This window comes from Malurus melanocephalus, unplaced genomic scaffold, assembly GCF_030028575.1.
Source record: "Malurus melanocephalus ecotype Western Australia unplaced genomic scaffold, MMel_1.1 scaffold_87, whole genome shotgun sequence".
Taxonomy (NCBI): domain Eukaryota; kingdom Metazoa; phylum Chordata; class Aves; order Passeriformes; family Maluridae; genus Malurus; species Malurus melanocephalus.
Window position 1 is genome coordinate 1,989,624 of NW_026623319.1, and position 21,669 is coordinate 2,011,292.

The following is a 21,669-nucleotide window of genomic DNA, read 5'->3' on the forward strand; positions in this document are numbered from 1 at the left end:
GCAATTCATTCCCTTTCAATGCAAACTTGAGGCATTTCATAATTTGAATTTTAATTGGTGACCTGGCAGAAACACTTGAAAACTGCTGGTAACAATATGTTTTGTTCTGGTARAAGTCCAGTTGAAAGGAAAGAAGTTAATACTAAAACTTTCTCTTTTTCCTTCTTCAGTTTCTCAAGCAATTGGTTTGGTTCTCTTGTGTTTTTAAAGCTCTAAGGAAGTAAAGTGACCCAAACATTGCTGTGTGCAAACCTGGTGAATGTTTAAAGCTTTCCTTGTGTGCTAAGCAGGAGATTTGTCCCAACCCCACAACATAAAGCTGTGGAATAATGACTGCTGCAGCCTGGATCCTGGAGCACCAGCAGCCTTTCCCAGCTTTCACACAGATGGATTTGAGGAAGGAGCCCTCAATCCTCTCAGGTAAAAATAGTTCAAAAGGAAGTAAAAGCAAGAGACAAAGGTAGATTTCCATTCCCAGGATTTAAACATGGAGTTACCCCCAGCTCATACRAAAACACAAGGCTCCATTCCCAAGCCCAGGCTGAGCCTCACAGCAGGAACTATAATGGGTATACAGACAATCCCATGGAAAAATTCAAGAAGGAAAGCAAAGCACCATAATGTTATTTAAAATGGAGTTCTGGATTACTTCAGTATTCATTTTTCCACTGTACAAGACCTCTGGATGACTCTTCCCACACACACTGAGCGCTACCATCTGAGGCCTCCAGAATATTCTTCACCTTTGGCTTTTCCTATTTCCCCCCCTTTCTGTTTTGGACTCAGCTCCTGCAATAGCATTTCTTGCAGCTGCCCCTGCCAGTGCAAAAGCAGCACTGTCTAGACTATGCACATAGTTGTGCCTCTTAAAACCTCTTAAAGTAATTCCAATTGTAGCTCTGCAGCTCACAGGCCTCCAAAATCACATTTTTCATCTCTAGCTTATCCCTATGAATTCAGAATTATTGTCTAACAGTTCAATCCTTATTAACTCACAGGATCTTTCCTGCTAATTTGCCCTGAGACAAAAATATCATAACATTCAGTTACCAAAGCACTTGATGTGAATGGACCTTTTAAAATGTCCCAATTCATTGAAACAAAATCAGTTTATTCYACCTTGGACAACTCACATGGTGTAATAGAAATAAAGGCCATGAAAAGAGAAAAAGTAGCAAATACACATGGAATAATAGAATATCCTGAGTTGGAAGGGGCAGAAATCACTGAGCCCAGCTCCTAAAGGATTAGATATCAAAGCCTGTGTGAGCATTTACAGAGATAGTCCAAGAGAGAAGCTGCAATTTTCCAGCACAAGGRATGTGTTGACACAACAGGAATTACAAGGGAACCCATTTCCCTCCCCAGTCCCAAATTTCTCCTCATCTGTATCATGAAAACAAAACTCGTTTTCAGAAATAACTCTACTTGTTCKCCAGTCATTTGATGATTCCTCCAGCTCCCAAAGGAAAGGGAACACACAGGATTTAATGTGAAGAACAGAGAGAAATCATAATAAAAATGTAAATTGGCAAAGTCTGTCCAAGCTCTGGGAAAAACCCAAACAACACCAATGTTCTCCTTCAACAAGACATGTTTATAAACCATACACAGAGCCATCCAGAAAAACATAACCTGTTAAAACAGAGAGGTGTTTTTGTTGTTTTTAATATTTCTCTCCTGGAGATGGCACAGGGGGAACTGTGTTGGAGTATCAGGAGATGCACAGCTCCCGTTTGTGTGGAGTTGCCCAGGTTTGGCCACAAATGCCAGGCAGATCATAAAGCAAATGTAATTCATCACTTCATGTGGTGCTTTCAACTTGGACTCAACGCTGAATTTTGCACACTGTGGAATTATAAATCTTTACAAGTGTGCTAATCAGGATTATCAATATGGTGTTAAAAGTTACATAATAAGATAATATATTTGTACATACACMCACACCCACACCCCTATCCTGCCATTTTCCCCCTTCAGACTCTCACTGGGAGCTGCAGAATTGCTGTACAAATAATTTTTGCTATTGTCCACTAAGTCACCCAAATAAACCATTTGATGCTACTGTTTGTAATGGGAAAAACATGAATCAACAGGCAAAGAGAACTCATTTTCAGATTTTGAAGGAAACCACAAGCAAACTTTGTTACTGTCCTCAAAGTGTCTTCTTGCCCCAGCTGCCAGCAAATCCTTCGTTTTAACTAAAAKGCTTCAAAATATTTGTGTCCTCAGTTTGCAGCTCCTTCCTGAGACAGTCTCTCAGTGGAGAGGCATCCTGTTACTAATTCCTGCTTAAAATTGAAACCAATGGGGAAACATCTGAGCCACAAACAACGGGGATAAAAAGCAGCAAGTCCCAGGAACCCAATCACGTCTACCCTGTTGACATTTCAAACCACCAATTTTATCTGTAAGATCAAGCTGAATTTTCACATGTCACGTCTGATACAGTCTGAGATGGCAACAGTGCACGAGAGAAGCTGATAAAAAGATGTGTTCACTTTTTAGAGAAGTACACAGTGTTTTATGTGGAAATGGAAAGTGCAAGCAAGCATGACCAAGCAAATGGAAACCAGATGAAAAGGGCAGATAAATGGAGACCATTAGGATAACTACATACTCTTATCTTCTCTATTTAATATATTTAAAATACAGGCTTTTCTATATTTAATTTTTTTTCAGTATTTCCTGTACTTAAATGACATACTTCTAGACATAATTATTTAAAACACAGAAATTTCTATATGTTCATTATAGCCCAATTTTATTTAAGAGCAACACTTCCCTTCACTCTGGTGGGACGCAGTTGCCTTTGAAGAAAATGAACTKTGTCTACGAAGCAATGCCAGGACATCAATGAAAACAGGAGGCTTGAGGCTTTTGCAAGAAACTACAAATGCTGCAAAACAATTCTTTTAGGAAAAAGTTGGAAACCTCAAAGTTCTATTGATGAGCAACAATGCTCAATACTGGCACAGGAGAGAAAGGAAGCCCCAAGCTGAGCTCACTGAGCTATTTCAAACACACAGAAGATGCGCTGAGCTGTTGAGTATTTTGGAAAAACCTGAGTCAGCAAATGGCTGAAATAGAACTGCCCAAAATACAGAGAAGTGTCACCATCTGAACCACAAAACAGAAATTTTGTTATTTGACAGAATGGCAGGAGGACAGGGGAACTCTTCCATGTTTCCTCACAATAACCAGGGRTTCAAAGGTGTCTTTATTCAAGGTAGGTGGACACTCACTTTGGAACTCCACAGGGAACAGCTCTAGGTAGTGATATAATAAAAATTCAACTAAATTTCTTCACTGATGCACAGAGAAGCAATATGTGAAAGCCTGAATTRCAGGTAGCTCTGAAGAAAGGCTTTACAAACACTTTCATCTGTCTGGATATTGGCATTTTAGATACAGTGTGAGAAAAAAACTGATGCTGTGCAATTGAACAGAAACCTAACCAAGAGACAATGAATTGTGGCAATAATCAGTGTCCTCAGAAAGTTAATACTAATGAATATTAATAYTATATTCTGTTCACTGCAGTAAAGAACAGGAATTAGGATGCAGTTACAGATGAGAATGAAGCTTATTTTAATATAAATAGATCCCAGCCACACTCATCTTATATTGCAATTTYAGGTTTATTCTCATCTAAAGATGTACCCCATGCTTTTTGCAATGGATTGTTAATGTTTTTAAATATGTGAGGCAAATCTGTGTTTAATACATCAAGGTTTACCAGCAATATTTTGTCTTTTCCTGTTTTTTTTYCCCGTAAGGATATCCGTGACCACTGATTRCAGAAGGAATGCAGTAACTGGTACAGGTTTCAGAAATGCAGTGTACTGCCAATCCCAAATTCCCCATCTTATGTTTTGTGCTGACTTTAACAGTCATAAATTTTCTTTCCCCATTGCTACTTTTTTCCAACTATAAACTTGTGTGTTTGATTTAAAAAAAATAAACCACATGAATAATTGCAAAGTTTAGGATTCCATCTTTGTCTCTGATCAAAACCAGCCAGCAACTGCACGGATTCATCACAACAACTAAGAGTAAAGCAATTTAAAAAGTCATTCTATTCTTATATTTCATTGGAAGGCTAAAAACCCACTGCTTTTATTTTCAGTATTGTCTCTTTTCCTTCCAGTTCCTGAACAAAGCAAAAGAGCATTACATTCCTGAATGTGGATGTGTTTTTTGACTCATGGAAATGATATTTTGATCAGTGTTTTAATTAAATAACRTATCCAACTTCAACACAGCCCTTCTGTAAATAACAAAGCAAGCAGGCATATGTAAAATATCTATTAAGGATATACTGTGAGAGAAGGCTATTACAAATGAGCAGGATCATGGAACATTTAAAGCTATAGAATGTACTCTTGGTGCCAGGTGAGACATGATAATAGGTGATCAAGTACAGAGGTTTGGGGTTCTCCCCATTCCCCACAAGGAAATTGCTATTTTACAATATATAAAATTATAAGAGATCTGCATGTGGTTACTGCTCACCTGTGGCACCATGAGGGAGATACCATGAAGGATTTCAGGACAGAGATAAGAAAAACAAAATTCTGTATATGCAGGTGGCCACTGCTGTTGTGCCCTAACCAGGCTGTAACACGAAAAGGCAGAATATTGCAGAATTAAAAAAGGAGGATGGGCAGCGGCTGTTTTCCTTTGATGCTCAAGGAAAAAGTGATAGGACAACTATACTGTAACTATTAAATAAAGGTATAAAGTCTGCAAAACTGAGTCGGTAGGGAAGCTGTAAATCTTGGCAGGCTGCGTATTTTGAAAGGACTGAGAAAAGAACTTGCGAGGGTGAAAGGGATGGAACAAGAATAAAGGAATAGAAGGTAAAGCAAATAATGAGATCTGGGTAGCCAAGAGAAGTTGAGTCTGTCCTTGCTGCCTTTCAAAACCAATAGAACAAACCTCTGCTCYGGATCCAGCCTAGACCTGCTCCAAGCAGCAGATTGGACTCTCTGACCTGCACGGCCTCCTGAGTGCACTCAAACCGAAAGGTTGGGAGGGAATTCCAGTGATTCTGGAAGTTACCAGTGCTGACTAAAGTAAACACATCATTTCCTCTACTCTGATAGCCAGGTTATACCTGCTGTTACGCTGGCTCTGTGAAGGCTGYTCCTGCTCCCGTCCTGCTCTGTTTGGCAGGTAGAAAATCCCATTTTTAAAAGGTATAATACAGAATGAGTTTCATAGGTATGGTATGCTGTGATCATAAACAATTACTACAACCCTTTCTATACTTTGTACTCTTTATACTTTCTAACTTCCTAAATTGGCCTAATTTTTATTTTTAAGATGTCCTCCTTATATTCCTTCAGCCTGCTGGTTTTCTTCCATGACACAGGTATTACACAGCAGGCACCTTGAAGATATTTGAGGAACAGAACTTATTCCTCCTATTTCAGCATTTTCCATATATTTAAGTGGCCTTTCAGACAGAATTTGAAAATCTATAAGCTCTTTTCAGCATCACAGATTCTGTTTTATTAACTTACACATTAATTTTACCTCCTCTCAGGTTTGTAACGGGCACAGTAGTGAATGTTTTCCCTCCCTCCATTAACTCCYGGGGAAAGAAGCAAACTTGATAAAAAGGAAAACAACAGTAGTATTATTGTACACTGACTAATACTTCTTGTTGTGAAAGGAAAAGAATCCATGCCAGAGGCTCCAGGCTTCCACAGCCATTTCTCACATCCTATGGCGCTTGCTCAAGACACAAACCAACAGTGGCAGCTTGCCCTAAGATATAAAATAATAAAAAGTTATTCTMATTATTAGTCACTGTTGTTTACTCTGTCTCTTCTCTCCTCAAAGGAGACCATTCCACATTAAGGCAACTTAACAGCCCATAAAATTCCCCTTGCACAGCTCATTCCAAGGACTGRCCATGGGATGGACAGGCATAACAGRACTYGCAGATGAAGCAGAGATTGGCAACTCGCTCTGCTCTTGGATGAGCTGTTCCCATAAACACAGTAAATATTGGATCCCCGAGGACACTGCAGTGCTTGCACTCACAGAAACTACCTGAACTCTATGTCTGAAATMATTTGCAAGGCCATCCTACTCTGAACTTTTCACAGAATATACAGCATATTTTCTTTAGTTATTATGWCAGGCAAGTTTACATGGAAGATTTTAATATAAATAACAATATAAACTACCAAAATTTAATATTTCTCCTTTTGTCTGCAAAAGAGAGCACAGTAGGAACAGAACTATTTTAAGAGACAACAGTGTTCTCCCAGTATCTTTCTACCACACACCAGTTAACAATTATGGTTAACTCAATGGTTACACCATTCCATGACAATCTGTCTAAATATTCCTCAGTGTGAGTTCAAGCAAACAGCGATTTTTTAATGTCAGCAGAACTCAGACAAGTCCTTCTCCCAGGTGAATTTGTCATTGTGAAGCTGAGCAGACCCACCATCCCCTCATTCASCCGGACACTCGGCAGCCGCGCTCACTGGGGATGCAGAAAAGGCTCTGCTGGCACACTCAGGACTTGTGGTAATGTACCCTCACTCCCTCCCTCCCTTCCCTCACACTCCCTTCTCCTCTTTGGATCACCAACTTCCCTGCAGCTTCTGCAGAGCTGAGCTTCAGGATCATGTTTCAGGATGTAATTAGCCTCACAAAGAGAAAAAAATGAAGGGAAAGTGCCTCGGTCGTTTTATTTTCCATGCATAAGCTACAACTTGCAGTGAAATCATCGCTGTAAATGGACAAAGAAAAACTTTCCATGCTCAGACTTCAACAAAAAGGTTTCCTGCTTATGGATGACAGGCTTTAAGTGCAGGAAGGGATTAAGAAAACATGAGTTGAAAAATAAGAATTCTAATTTTAATAAATGTTTTTCTGTTAAGGCTACACTTGCCAAAATGTATTATATCTTATTATTTTAAATAAATCTGCATTAAAGTCATGCCRCCTGGAAGCTAAACTTCTAAATACATAAACCAGCACAGAATAAAAYACACATTTTTTTGTTTCTTTTGAAAAGACTCCATTTCCCTGTTCCTTATGTGACTGTAAGTACTGGAAAAGGATTTCCAGCTGTGCCTTGTCAGCCTCGGGACCGAAGGCATTGTGCTGCTCCTCATTTGCCCGAGTGAGGTTCCAGTGCTCCGAGCACCAGCACGAACYGATTCTCTGCACTCAGAACTCAGCCCGGGTCCCCCGGGGAAGAAGCTATTTCAGACTTAACTAAGGAATCATCTCACATGTTTCAACAATCCCTACTGTTTCTCTGTTTGTTTTAAAGATATCACTGAGATTTTGTTTCATTTGCAACGGGAGACTAAATGACAGCAAGCAGAATCTGCTGTTAGGTTAGATTACAAGGTAAAATGTTTTCCATTTTAAATTACTGCTTAAAGCATGGTGTGGAATGGCTTAAACTTCATGTTAACTTTGCRAATATGTATGAAATAGTGTGGGCTGTGTTTAGCAATACTGAACAGAAATGCTTTTCTAGATAAAGTGTGCAATACCSGTTGAGCTGCTTTTTGTTCTGTCTGAATGTTTGCCACGCACATCCAACTTAAACTAACGGAAAGTGCAACTGGTCTGGCTGCTGTGGGTAAATGTAACTCATTTCTGTGMAATGCTTTTAAAAAAGAGTAAGTGAAAAATCTCGGTAAAGCACTTTAACCCCTTTGTGTAATGAGAAATAATGCTGACATCTTAGAAATGTGTTTGAATTTAGACTGAATGCATAAAGATCGATTATTTAATAAATTCTGGTAGTCTGGTATTTCTAAAGGGGCTCTCCTTTAAAAATTAACTATTTCCATTAGCATAAACAGCAAACTGACAGATGCTGAACTTACTGAAGATAAACATTTTGAAAGYTACAAATTACATGGTAAAAGTAAAGGTAATAAAGATGCTTTCACATACTGTGCCTGATCGAAATATTTATGGGTAAAATGAAAAATGTTTAGCAATGCAGCCACGTTGAGAGCATCTGCAACACAAACAGTTAATAATTTCACTGTATTGGTGATCTATAATTTTACTTTTACTATGCAATAAATTATTAKAAAAGTCATAAATTGGAAATGTTAATTTTCCCCCAAATTAAAAGTTGGCTGGTCCATACACAATACAGCTTCCTGAGAGAGAATCTGACAATCCCAGTATGGGCAGGAAAAGCCCAAAGCACCCAAGGCCTTTCACAATTTGGGCCTTAAAATGTGAGACAGCACTTGCTAAATGAGCCCAGGAAAGGGACTCAGCAGCGCAGTGTTCTGCATGCAAAGAACATCGTTTGGTTCAAAGTAGCAATATTAAGCTTTCAGTGCTGAAGAGTGAAATTGGAGTCAAAATACAGCACATAAACTCACATATATAAACAGRATTATTTTATAAAGATATATTATTTGCAGAGGGTGGTATGTATTTTCTGTTGTTTTGGTTTTGATTTTTTGAAATTTGTATTTATAGAGTATTTTATGAAACCAAGCTTCACTTTAAAATAATTTGATTTACTATAGAATTTTACGCTTTAAGTTGCTAGCAAAACATCTTTTGTACTGTTAATGTTATATAATTCACCTTATATTATTCCTGACTTTTAAAAATACATGGAGAATGGAAAAGTATTTCACTGATGCCATAATGTGCTTGTGGTCACAGAAAGAAATGGTTAAACGTTAAAAAAACCCAACTGTAATGTAGCAGCACTGTAACTGCACAGCCATGGTGTTATTATGGAGTGTCCCAGAAAAATGGGACCATAATTAAGATGTCAGAAACTTGACAGAATGAACACACATGTTCAGGCCTTTCCTTTGTACATCCAGTTTTCCCTTGGGGCTCATGGTGTGTTTCAGTCCAGCTCGTGGAACAGAAGTTTCCTGTGTAATTTTATAGGCAGTCATTACCACGCAAGTCAGAAACCAAAGGCATTGGGTCATTTGTCCTGAGGCACTCAGAAATGAGCACTTTCTGAGCAAGAACTGACATTTTCAATGCACATAACAAGCTTCTGCAGCTATCTGATAAACTAACTAACAGCAATTTCTGTAAATTAAAGGCTAYAGAGGATACAGCATTTTGGAATAATAGATTTCTGAGGGGCAGAAAGCAGCAAACTGAAGTYTGTATTTATTTCAGAATCTGCCATTCCAGGAGATGCTGTGAGGATCTGTGTGAGACACTTGCATCTCAAATTCCCCTTATATGGAAATAAAAATATTAACTTTAAATTCTGCATTTAATATCTAAATTTGCTATAATATTTTAAGACTAAAATAGTTGAACACAGAAACTACAACATTAGAAAGAAGTAAAATGCATGCTCCTGAGCTTATTTACTGCCAACTTCCTATTTTAAAACGTAAGAATAAAACCCAGGAGAATTATGATGTGGAAAGGATGAAAAGCATAACATCACTCATGTGCCCTATGTTAAAGAACAGTCAGGCAACTTGTACCAAAAACTTGACCTGCTCTACAAATAAAAAAAAAATCCAAGATGAACAAACTTTTTAATAAAATCTTATTCAGGCAAACACAGTTCAAGTTCCTGAAATAATGCTGTCCAATGTTTATACAACATAATTATAATAAGATTAACTCCAAAGTGAGATGACATAAAAAGCCAGACTGATGAACATTAAGCAAAAGCATTTTTTAATCCCTCAGAACTTCCTTAGGAAAAAAACCATGGACATGCTCTAAGCCTTGTATTGGCCACAAAGCCCAAGTGCTCGAAGTCAAGTGCCTTCACTAATTCTCATCCTCCCAAGAACACAAATGTCTCCTGTCTCTGCTGTCTCAGTGAAAATAGGCCACGGGACAAGAGAATTTCCTTTCTGAAAGAATTATGTAACAGAGCTCTGACAAATCATTAATAACCCTGGACATACAGGGCYTTATTTCCACACTGGTACAGATTATCCACTGCTGGATGTACTTCCTATGCACACTCCTGARTCCTGACTGCTCTGTTTTGGAATGCCACCTATTGGTGACAATAAATGTAATTTTTCTGTCACAAACATAAGGAGGCTCAATATACATAATTATTTTTAATTTCTTAGTAAGTAAATGCAGAACACACAACTCATTACAGATTGACTTTTTTAAATCCTATACTTAATAAAAAGGTTCACTGGAAAAGCAGATGTGGGATTCACAAATAGCACAAACTTCCCAAAGGTCTCCTCTGCAGAATGAAACAGATCCTTTCAAGAGAAGAGGATGGCCAGAAATGGAAGGAAAAGCAGCATCTCTTCATTTACAGTGAAAAAAACACCTTGCACAGAAATACCAACCCAAAAGCACTTGGGACAGCAGATCACAAATGAATTGAGCATTTTGCTGTTGCTTTGCCATTCCCAGGCTCAGAAGTTATAACACCATGGAAGAAATACCAGCAATTACCAAAAAAAAAAAAAAGGAAGAAAGGAAAAAAAAAAGAAGACACTACAGAAGCCTCAAGAAGTCCCTTGCTGGAAGCAGCAGCAATTACTGAACTGCCAATACCTGCTGACACTGCAAATCTAAATCACTCTTCAAACGCAACCCCAAATACAAAGCAGCACCTGTTTGAGTGTGACTGTTGAGAATCACTAAAATCAAATTTGCCAYTTTAGCTGTAAGAGGGCAATATCTTTCCAAGGGAAAGCTTGGTTATATTGACCATGTAAGGGTTCACCTGCCCTGRAAAGGTCTGTGGGACTGACACAGCCCTAAGAGCTCTCCAGGTACCTGATGTCCCTCTTTTCTCCCCCTCCAGGTGCTCTCCAGGACCATGCAGGCACCATGGCTGCTCTGTTATTTGCTGCTGGTGTCGCTGTTTGCGGATCTTTGCGCGGCTCAGGCCCGTGTTCCTGTCAGGAGGCAGAGGAGGAGGATGCGCCACACGGGGCTGGCCAGGAGCCCCCGGGCCGGGCCCGGGTCCCCGAGCACCCCCGGGATGGAGCTCCGTGGGCCCAGCATCCCCCTCATCAACATCGACGACACCGTGCTGGGGGTCTTTGACTCCTTCCTGGGGCTGGGGGAACACGAGAGCACTTACAGTGTCTTACCAGGTGAGGACAAAACCYCTCTGCTCCTTTGCATTTCAAACCTATTCAGTAAGAACTCATTAAAGCTTGATTTTAGCTCCACACATACCTGCGGCCTTCCACAGTAATTTTGTGGTTGGCATATGAGGCTTTTTAATTGAATCCTGATTTGCCAGGTAACAGTAATGTTTCCTGCAATTTYTCTGCGTCATTATCTTAACTCAAAAAATCTGCTGGGATATTTTCATAACTCCATACATGTAGCAAGCTTGAAAGTAATTTTGAAGAATTTATTGCTCAATATATTTTCTAAGCCAATTAACATTTCACCGAGGCTCCGACACCAGTAACACCAGTATTAATGAAAATGGATTTGAGTTATTTTGTTTTTACTTTATTTGCCGTATTTTTGAAAAGCAGTATTCAAACTATGTCTACATGCAAACTTTAAGGAATAATTCTTGATTCTGAAAATAATTTACACTCAGTAGTAGCTGCAATMTTAAAATTACACTATGAACAAGACCCTTACAATGGAAAACTGAGGTAAGAGACAAAAACCCCTCACTCATTCAACACAATATCACTCCTATGCTCCATCTAGAYTGAGAACGCAGATTTATTTAACAGCAATTCAATAGTATGATTTATATAAAAATTGCCTTTTTGGTGATACAGAGGTTTGCAWATTGCTGAACTTTTCTGGCTTCTGAAGGAGAGGTAGGGAAGAGGATTTGATTAAGAACCAAGCAAAAGCCCCATGATTTCTCTTATCTTTAATGAAACCTGCCTGGGTAATTGCACTGGGGCTCCCTAAATCTCAAAGAATCCAAGACAATACAGGGATTGAGCACTGACAGTTGTCAAATGTCTTTTTGGTCCTTAGTACAGCAAAGAAGARAGAAGTCCTGCTCTAGGATGCTTGTGGTTTTATGTTGAGCATCACAAATGGGAAATTATGACTCTCAAATCAGGAAATTAGGATTCACARAAGTCTAAAAAGCAGTGATCCATTCCAAGACTAGAGAACTTCTGAATGACACTATCAGTGCTTTTCAATTTTGAAACCACAGTCACTAGCCAATTGAAAATTATTAGATGTTATAATATTTCAATTCTTTTCATAGAAAGAGGTTTGAACATTGAAGAAAAGACAATGGGATGTTGAGAGGAATCAATACAAGGTTGTATCCGCTCTATAGCTAATAGCTAAAGATACAGAAATTTCCATTCCAGCACCAAGAGATCACACACTAACTAAAATTTTCATATGCAATGTGATGAAGTACATGAAAAAAGGAATGTCCTGATTACAAGTATTTTACATAAACTGATAATAATCTATTTTTATAAGCAAAACCTAAAGCCTTTCAGTGTGTCACACAACAGATATAACCATGGGGTTAAAAGATCTCAAATGGCAAAACATAACTTAGCCACATTTTCTCCACAATTGCTATTTGTTGTGAGTCCTTACTTTCTGAAAAGCTGAACCACTTTAAATCAAATATTGTAAAGTAAGGGGTTTGAATAGGAAAACTAGCAAAATTCTGGGCTATGGCATTTCCARTGTGTATTACAATATTATACATATTACTAGCGTCAAACCTTTAATTTAAAAATATTTGTAAAATTAAACAGAGGAAAATACCACGTAAGTAGCATACACTTCATGTAAGATATTCCAGAGTTTCTGTCAGGACCATCAGTCATGCTGAAATAATGCACAGCTCTTCCCCCTCCCCGCCCCGCTTGTTTCTTTCTATCTGGACTTGCATCCAAAAGCTGAGCTAAAACCACTGAACTCATTTTATTTGGAACTCCATGCTGAATTTACACCATATTTCCAAAGGTTAAAAGTCCTATGCTCATCTGCCAAAGACTGGAACCACAAGGTATTTTTTAGTCTAGCTTTTAAAGTTCAAAATTTTTTCAAGTTAATGTCAGATTTGGAAAAAACAGAGYCTATTAAATAATAGAACACTATTATTAATCATGCTTCAGAATAGAAGAAAATGCAATCCAAACATCAATTTCCATTCTCTTAGCTACTTGTTTTGCTCTTAGTAGACTAAAAAAAACCCACTCCAATTTACAGATTTATGCAGGGTGAAAATTAACAGTTAAATTGAGGTTTAACAATAACCAGATATATCTCCTTCCTCCAGATAAGAATTATGTGAATATTTACATTAAATCCAACCAAACAGTTGTCCACAAAAGATAATTTGCAGCTGTCTGTCCATTAGGTATAGCAGAGTAGGATGCTCACTGTTGCACCATTTCTAATCTCTCTTGCCCCCCACTTTGCCCTGCCTGTACCACCAAGCTGAGGTGACTCAGTGGTCAGGAGATTTAAGGAGCATCTCAGCACAGCCTTTATGGTGTCTCACAGGGGTCCTGGGAATCCCAGCAGTGCCAAAGAGCAGTTCTGYAAAGCACCAAAAGGGTAACCCTCTGAGCACACACTGATCCTGCCTTTTATGCTACTCTGATGTACACAGAAAAAAAGGAAAATTTATTAGAGAAGCCTGTAGAGGCCAAGCCTGATATAACTCATATCTTTATGCTTATTCAGACAAGATTTGCACCAATTTCAGATACAGTCTAGTAGCTAAAATATAAAAAAGAATTTTAGGAAGCCCAGAAGAATTCCCTTCTCAAGCCAGATTATGCTCCTCTGGAACAGCGATGTTTTATTGTTTAACATGAGAAAGTGCAGGATTCTTTTTGTGTTTCTTTTGGAGATTATTTAAAAGAAATATTGTGGCGTACTGGCAAGCACAAAAACCCCAAGTCAGGATCCAGCAAACAGCTGGGATGCAGATACCTGGGTAGAATGACAAGGGACTTAAAGCCAACTAACACTTGGCSTGGGCTAATTCCTCTCCTCCTCCAGTTGACATGGTTGGAGTTGCTTAGAGCACAACTTTATGCAGCTGAAATGATGCAGAGATGTCCCAAACCTTTGAAACGACAAGATGCAAYTACTCAAAATGTGCATTTCTCGCCTTTTCCATCCTAAGAGTAATAGAAATCAAAGCATTTTTTAAARTATAYGGAATATAGAGGATCATCCAAACTGSTTGATTCTGATAATTAATTTTTATTGTAGAAAACAAATTCATATCCAATAGTCTTTAAGTAGAAGGACAAAGGAAGAACCTTTTTAATGAAGCTGACAGTAGGACTACCTTCAAAGTCTTTGCCAAATGCTTCATTTTGAGACAAATATTAATTCCAGAGACATTTCAAACCAAATATTTACAATAATCTTACAAGGTTATTTAAAAGCAATMCTGAATATTCTTATTAAAACTGAACACCCAAGCAAGAGCAGGGTGGAGTGTGGGAAAACAAACCCTGTAAAAAAACCCTCCAGAGACCATTTGTGCATCACAAATGAAAGTCTCTTGGTATGCAAACCAGGAAGATTTTTCCACTGTATGGACCTTCATCTGATGGAGGAAGAAAAACTGAAAAGATGAATTTCTTTTTCTTTATATGAAGGGAASTACAAAGCAACTTAGAATGGGTTTTCATCTTGAAACAACACTTCAGCAATGCATTCTTAGGCAAATTAGAAAAAGAAAGACGTGGAGGGAATTCAGATTCTCAACAAGATTTGGAGTTATACTCAAAACGAAAAGGGGGTGGGGAGAAAAAAGCGCATCATTCTAAAGTGCAATGTTTATCCCGGAGTTTGCCCAGGGAAACTTCCCCCAAGGGAAACTCCACCACTGGAAGGAAAGGGAGACTTGGATTAGTTTCCTTCCCAAGGCTTTGTGCTCTCCAAATCACTTGCTTACTGAATATCTGAGTAGAGCTTAAAACATTACATTTCTTTCTGCAAATTTCAGCTGGTACCCCRGGGAGATCTCAATCTTTTGTAGATWCATGYCCAGAAACTTAAGAGACAGAGTATTTCATAGCACAAATTGTTCTAGATTACTACTTTTCTAGCAAAGAAGTRGGGTTTTTTCTTCAGATAAAGCAACTTACAGGGAAGTGGAAATTTTTGCCATCTCATCAGTCATCCCAGAATAGACTTTACTTCCAYCAAGTCTATGAACTGTCACTATTAACTGAATACTGTTACTCTCCCAGTTCCATAGGGCCTTAACAAAACTTTCTCATTTAAAGTGGAAGATATTAGAAAAGATCTCTAGTGCACAAGAGAGGAATAGAAGGCCTGGAAAAAAATATTTAGATTTTGCATGACTGGAGACTACTAATAGGCTCAAGAAAATGCAGCTATGAAAAGTAAGGAATARTGATAAGATTCTTAGCATAGGACAMGTTTTAYATATTTTCAAAATGAAAACAAATTAGCAATGCTTCTTTCCAAAGCTTTAAATGAACACTGTTGGTTTTCTTTGAGTTTAAGCTGTTTAGCTGCAATTTCCTATTTTGTGTTCCTAGGAAAGAAGGGGCAGTGCACAGCTAACGGGATGATCATGTTCGATAAAGCCGTGTGGTCTCCCAAGCCCTGTGTCACCTGTCTGTGCTCCAAGGGAGAGGTGATCTGTGACACAGCCATGTGCCACCCTCTGCAATGTCCCCAGACTGTCATCCCTGCAGGAGAATGCTGCCCAGTGTGTTCAGAGACAGGTATGGGACACCACTGATTTACTGCTTTGGAACTACCTGGTTTAAAACCTAACATCAACACTACATTTGATGTTCCCAAGAGTTACAACATATTCATTATCCTGAATTTCAGGATTAAAGCAGCTCCTCAGAGTTTCTACTGAAAACTGACTTTAGTTTCTCAGGCTGTTAGATAAATTTGATAGAACATTTAAAGAAAAGATGATGTTAAGTATGCAGTAATAAAAACAATATTATTTAGTTTTTTATTGCCCTTCTGCTTCCCTCCTTCCTTTACAGAATTTTGTAAATATACAAAGAAATAACAGCTACTTATATTTTCTGCCTCACTTCCATTTACAAAGGATCAATCAGTAACTACTGGCCATTGTTAATGTATTAGACACACAGATTGGCAAAGCACTGTTAAGAGTGCAAAACATGAAGCTATTTGTAATCATGAGAAGAAGTCAACTCAAGAAAAGGAACAAAACTACAGTGTTGCTTTGCACAATAATTTACATAAAATCACTGCCTTAAAAAAGAAAAGGAATGGAGGAGATAAATATGAGATGTGGTTTCCTTCCTTCCCACACTCCCAGTATCTTATATTTGCAAAGTACTGAACTCAATCTCCTCTTGSTGTAAAAGGTATTTTTCCTTGTGTGTATACACATGTGACACTCTGAGACGAGACATCATAGGAACTAGCTGTAGAACTGTACAAGTCATGTTGTCTGAAACATTTAAACTCCCTTTATTACAATTGCCCTATTATGGAAGTAAAAACTGCATTTTTGGTAACGGAGTTAAATGCATTTCCCTGGTGAGATCCCCACCTGCAGCCAACTCCTCCCCCGACAATCCCTTCTGGAGAACAAGTCTTGACCTTTGTGAATTTTTTCCAAATTACCTCCCACTCCCAGATGCATTATTTTTCCTCTTCAGACACCTCCATCAACAGAAAAACCATAATTAGTAGCAAGTCAAAAAGGAAGTTAATGAAGGCTGTATTAATTTTTCCATCTTTTTTTCTGGAGTTGTTATAAATCATAGCTGTGTACAAACTGTTCTCAACCATTTCTCAGTAGATTATGTCCCTTTTGTCAAGCAATAATCTAAGACCATATTTTTATTCTTTCATGTCATATTCTAAGAGGAATAACATTCTACAGCCATAATATTTTCACTGAAACAGTGCTTATTAATATTTCAGTTTCTTATCAAACTCTTTAATTTTGGTTTTTTTTTTTCTCATTGCCTCTGCTTAGCCTCCTCTTTGGACTCCAGCATCATTTCACTGGATGACATCAGTGAGTTGTCTGGTGATTCCCCAGAACCCAAGGACCTTGACAACACCAGCGTTCTACCATCAGCACAAACTCAAATGGAAAAGGATAGGCTGCTTCAAACAGAGGTGATAGAGATTAGAGACAAAGAGGGTCCCAAAAAAGGGGAAAAGAAAAGAAAAAGGAAAGGCAGAAAGAATCGCCAGAGGCACAAAGGGCATCGCAGACAGAAGCTGCCTGTGCCAAGAACAGGAGCTGCAGAAGATGTGCAGTATGAAAGTGATGAAGATGATGATGCTTTCAGAATTCCATCCCATTTCCCAATTCCTGTTCCACCCCTAGAAGCTMCTCCTTTGCCATCGGGATGTTCCACCTCAGACACCACAGTAAGCTGCATTAATGCCAAACTTACCCAAATACCACCCATCTCAGATCCAGACCTAACAAGTTTAGACCTYACAGGTAATTCATGGGTCAACTTTGCTCGACTTTTGTGACATTGTCCACCCTCAAATGCAGTCAAGAACACTGTTAATGCTTTGTCATTCCTTATAATAGAATGTATTAGAAACTAATTTTMCAACCAAGCCTCTAAAAATTAATTAAAAACATTACATTTACATACCAGCGTTTAAATACTAAGAAGAATATAACTACACACAATTATTGTCCATAATACAGCTATTCTTGTGACAGATTTTCTCTGTGCAGTACTACACATGTCAGGTGCAGACTGGATTTCATAACTCAAACTTTTTTCTTGACTTCTGTCCTAGGAAAYAGCATCACTGCTATCTCAGATGAAGCATTCAACGGGATACCTAATTTGGAATGGATTGATCTGAGTAAAAACAACATTACCTCTCCTGGCATAGGTCCCAAAGCATTCAAAGTAAGAAAGCCTAACTCTTCTGCTCCCCTCTCAACAATTACTGCTTAATTGCTTTTCAGTTTATGGATCTAAATCCCTTTGCATCTTAARTAAACATTGTAGAAATACAGTACAGGCAAACCTGGCTACCTCAAGAAATCTGTCATCATAATTACGAATTAAAATTAAGATACGCAATTTTTCATACCAATTTTTCAASCTGGTTTAAGCATAAAAATCCTCAGTTATTGAAACAGTTGCTGACCTAAATCATCATTTTGCTCACAAATGAAGAAGATAATTTCTAACTGTATATACTCTGAATCCCTAAATACTGCACAATGTGGTGAGGTAAAACCTCCATGACTCACAGAGCATAGCAGGAATGCAAACATTGATCCTGGCAAACTGCAGCAGGGCTGKGTGGAAGCTCTTCCAGTTACACATGATACTAACTGGCACTTATGTTAATATCTAGCAGAAAGAAACAAATTATTTTTTACATTTTAACATTATTTTTTATTCAGAACACTGGACACTACTGCACTGCTACAGAAAAACCTTGAAAAGTGTGTGTTTAAGAAAATCTTAACTAAGATTACACTGTCTGCTTAACTGCATATTTTGCACCTTGATAATYTAAGTTCTCTTCTTCATCCCTATGATCAAGATCCTGAAAAAGCTGAAACGTTTGTATTTGGATGGAAATATGCTGGTTCATATTCCCTCTGAATTGCCATCAACTTTGGAAGAAATAAAAATAAATGACAACCAACTTCATGTCATTGATGAAGATGGCTTAAAAGGTATTTAAAAACTAATATCAATCACATGAAAAGTTTAAAATAAATTTGAAAAGCAGAATGTTCAACCAAATGCATGCAATCAATAGTCAGAAATAGTCAGAAATCAATAGTCAGAAAAAGAATTGCTACCTTTAAAGTGCCACGTTTTCAAAAGGCAACAAAAGCTGAAAGATTTGCATAACAAAGGATTTGAAAATTACAGTTTCCCTTCTTACACGACCACTCCTCTCTCAAAACAGTTTATATTTAAGGTTATTAAATAGAGGTGGATTCGAAGTGTGTTGAAAACACTCACTATCCTGACCTGTCACCTGGTTATGTGTGGTGCAGTGATATGAATTACCAATCCCTTGCATGGAAGTGAATAGAAGTTGATGCACTTGAAAAATAAGGGAGAAAATAATTGGAGTCAACCACGATCATTTTAAGACAAGTTAAACACAAGCTGATAGAAAAAAAAGAAATAKAAAAAAGGAAGGGTACCATMYATGTCAGAATTTGATGGGTTATTTTAATCCCTTTCCTCGCCTGCCAAAAGGGTCCCATCTAAACTGGATCAGCTGCTGCCCTTTCCRTTCAGACCAGGAAAGGAAACTGTAAATAAAGCTGTGGTCAATCTCTAAAGCTCCACAAGCTTAAAAATAATATAATTCCATGATTATGAGATAATAAAATCAGTTCACTTTGTTTTTTCATTACTGTGAATGGATCTGGGTAATATTTAAGACTGTTAAATTATGAAYGTATATTTTAACATAATATAAAATGGCATTAATTAACTGAAATTAAACTTTTTCTTCCYAGGTTTAAAGAACTTGGTTACCTTGGAATTAGAAGGAAATAAACTTAGTGAAGCGAATGTCAGTCCTTTGGCSTTTTATCCTTTGAAAAGTCTTTCTTATTTGCGACTGGGAAGAAATAAATTCAGAATTATCCCACAAGGTCTTCCTGCCACACTTGAGGTAAAAACAAAACAACCAAAATAAAAACTAACAACAACAACCCCCCAACAAAATCCCAAAAGATGCAATTCCTTCTATTTGCCCTTTCAAAGCAATCTGGATTCTCACAAATGAGAAAATAAAACAATTGCTTTGAAAAATTGTGTTTCTGAAGGTCCCACTCCAGCTACAAACTGACTCTGGTTCAGATTCAGAATTAACCAGGTAATACARAGGACAGGTAATTGCTCCATTTTTATTTGCAATGGGAAAATCCAGCTTATTTTGATCTCACAAGTTTTCTTCCCAAATGTACTTACAGGAGTTATATCTGGAAAATAATCAAATTGAAGAAGTGTCAGAAATTTGCTTTAACCATACGAGAAACATCAACATCATTGGGCTAAAGCATAACAAATTAGAAGAGCACAGGATAGCACCTTTGGCTTGGATAAACCAAGAGTAAGTACTGGACATCTAAAATACATTTATTTTATTTTTCTCTGTTATTAGTGAGTCACATAATGAARTAAATATTTGCACTTCATTACTTTTAACTTAGAATTGCAATTATCTGTCGATTTGTTTTCCTTCGCTAATTTTTCTTAATTTCCTTTGCCTAATTGTATAATCTAAAAAAGACTCAGTCAGCTGTCAAATAGAAYGATCTTTAACCTCAAATCTCTACCATATTAACATAAAAGTCAATATTTTTTCTGACCACTCATTCAAAAATGAACATTAATTATAAATAATACTACATACAATTATAGRGTAATTTAGTATCGATACACAATTACCTCCCAGGTAATTTAAAAATAATTTAATATTGTCCTAGCCCTATTTCCCATTGGATTAAAAATTATAAAAGTAAATRAGATGCAGGGAAGATGGTGCAGCTGCACTGACTAGGAGCAGAAYATAAAGCAGAGCAAGCAGTGAGAAYGTAAGCAGTAAAAGATGAGTTTTGCTTCAAAAGTGCTTTTGATTTTCCTGCTAAATAATTTGCCAAGCTGAGCAGGGTACCTGGCCATCACTGGCAGCTGCAGCCCTATTCCTCGATTCCTGAATCTGTAAATTCCTTAAACTAAAAACAAGCACTAACAAGCTGTTAGTACTGACAGCATCTCTGATCCCTGGAAGTGAAGCACATGGGAATGATTCGTTCACACAATTCCAGTTCAAATGGGCCTTGGAACAAAGCTTAAAACTCCCTGTTAATGGGATAATGACTSAAGTCCCAGGGTTATTCCAGTTCTTCAGTGTAACTCATTATTGCAGCAATCACTAATTAGTCCCTTGGGATTCCCCTGTTCAGCCCTCTCTCTGTCCTCATTACTGAGGCTCTCTTCCCATCAACAAAATCATTGTGCTTGATTGGTAATTCATGACTTCAATTCTTTCTATTCCCAGAGTAATTATGCATGACCATGTTCCATAAAATGCATTCTGCTCCATTAATAGGAGCAAATTTCCCTTGGAAATTTCATTCCCTTGCAATGCCACGAGGCAGAGCCTTGAACAGAACAAGGCATTGCCAGGGCAAGAGCTCAGAGAGGTTTCAGCCTTTTTTTTTTTTCTTTTCTTCTTTAATGCAGGAACTTGGAGTCAATCGATCTCTCTTACAATAAGTTATATCATGTTCCCTCCTACCTGCCAAAATCTTTACTCCATCTGGTACTTATAGGAAATCAGATTGAAAGAATTCCAGGTTATGTGTTTGGCCACATGAAGCCAGGGCTGGAGTATCTCTACCTGTCCTTTAACAAACTCACCGACGATGGCATCGACCCTGTGTCATTTTTTGGAGCTTACCACTCCCTGAGGGAGCTCTTTTTGGATCACAATGAGTTAAAGGCTGTACCCTTTGGGATTGATGAAATGAGGAAACTACGTTTTCTAAGACTGAACAATAATAAAATAAGGTAATTTCTAAGCTCTTTATTACATTAATGAAATTAAAATAAATGTCATAAGGCATGCTTTCCTTTAGGAATTTGTTTATTTTAATTAGTCTTAAAAAATTCTGAGGAAAAAGCTGAATCCTGAGTTTTCTTCTGCAGAATTTCTTAATAGGATAAAAGTGAGATTTCACCCTCCCTTGCAGTYACTGAA

At 37.8% G+C, this 21,669-nt stretch overlaps 2 protein-coding genes across 3 annotated transcripts in view; one reads left to right on the plus strand and one right to left on the minus strand.

Annotated features, from left to right (window-relative positions):
• The window catches only part of CENPP (centromere protein P), a 111,796-nt gene that overhangs the window by 12,222 nt on the left and 77,905 nt on the right, over nt 1-21,669 (minus strand). The window lies entirely within an intron of this gene.
• Nucleotides 17,771-21,669, plus strand: part of ASPN (asporin) — a 33,289-nt gene continuing 29,390 nt past the window's right edge. Inside the window, exons 1-5 of the mRNA XM_057368083.1 lie at nt 17,771-17,828; nt 18,478-18,613; nt 19,418-19,575; nt 19,877-20,016; nt 21,153-21,479. Of these exons, the coding sequence (XP_057224066.1) occupies nt 18,517-18,613; nt 19,418-19,575; nt 19,877-20,016; nt 21,153-21,479 (722 nt within the window). The 5' untranslated portion in view covers nt 17,771-17,828; nt 18,478-18,516. The remainder of the gene's footprint in view (nt 17,829-18,477; nt 18,614-19,417; nt 19,576-19,876; nt 20,017-21,152; nt 21,480-21,669) is intronic.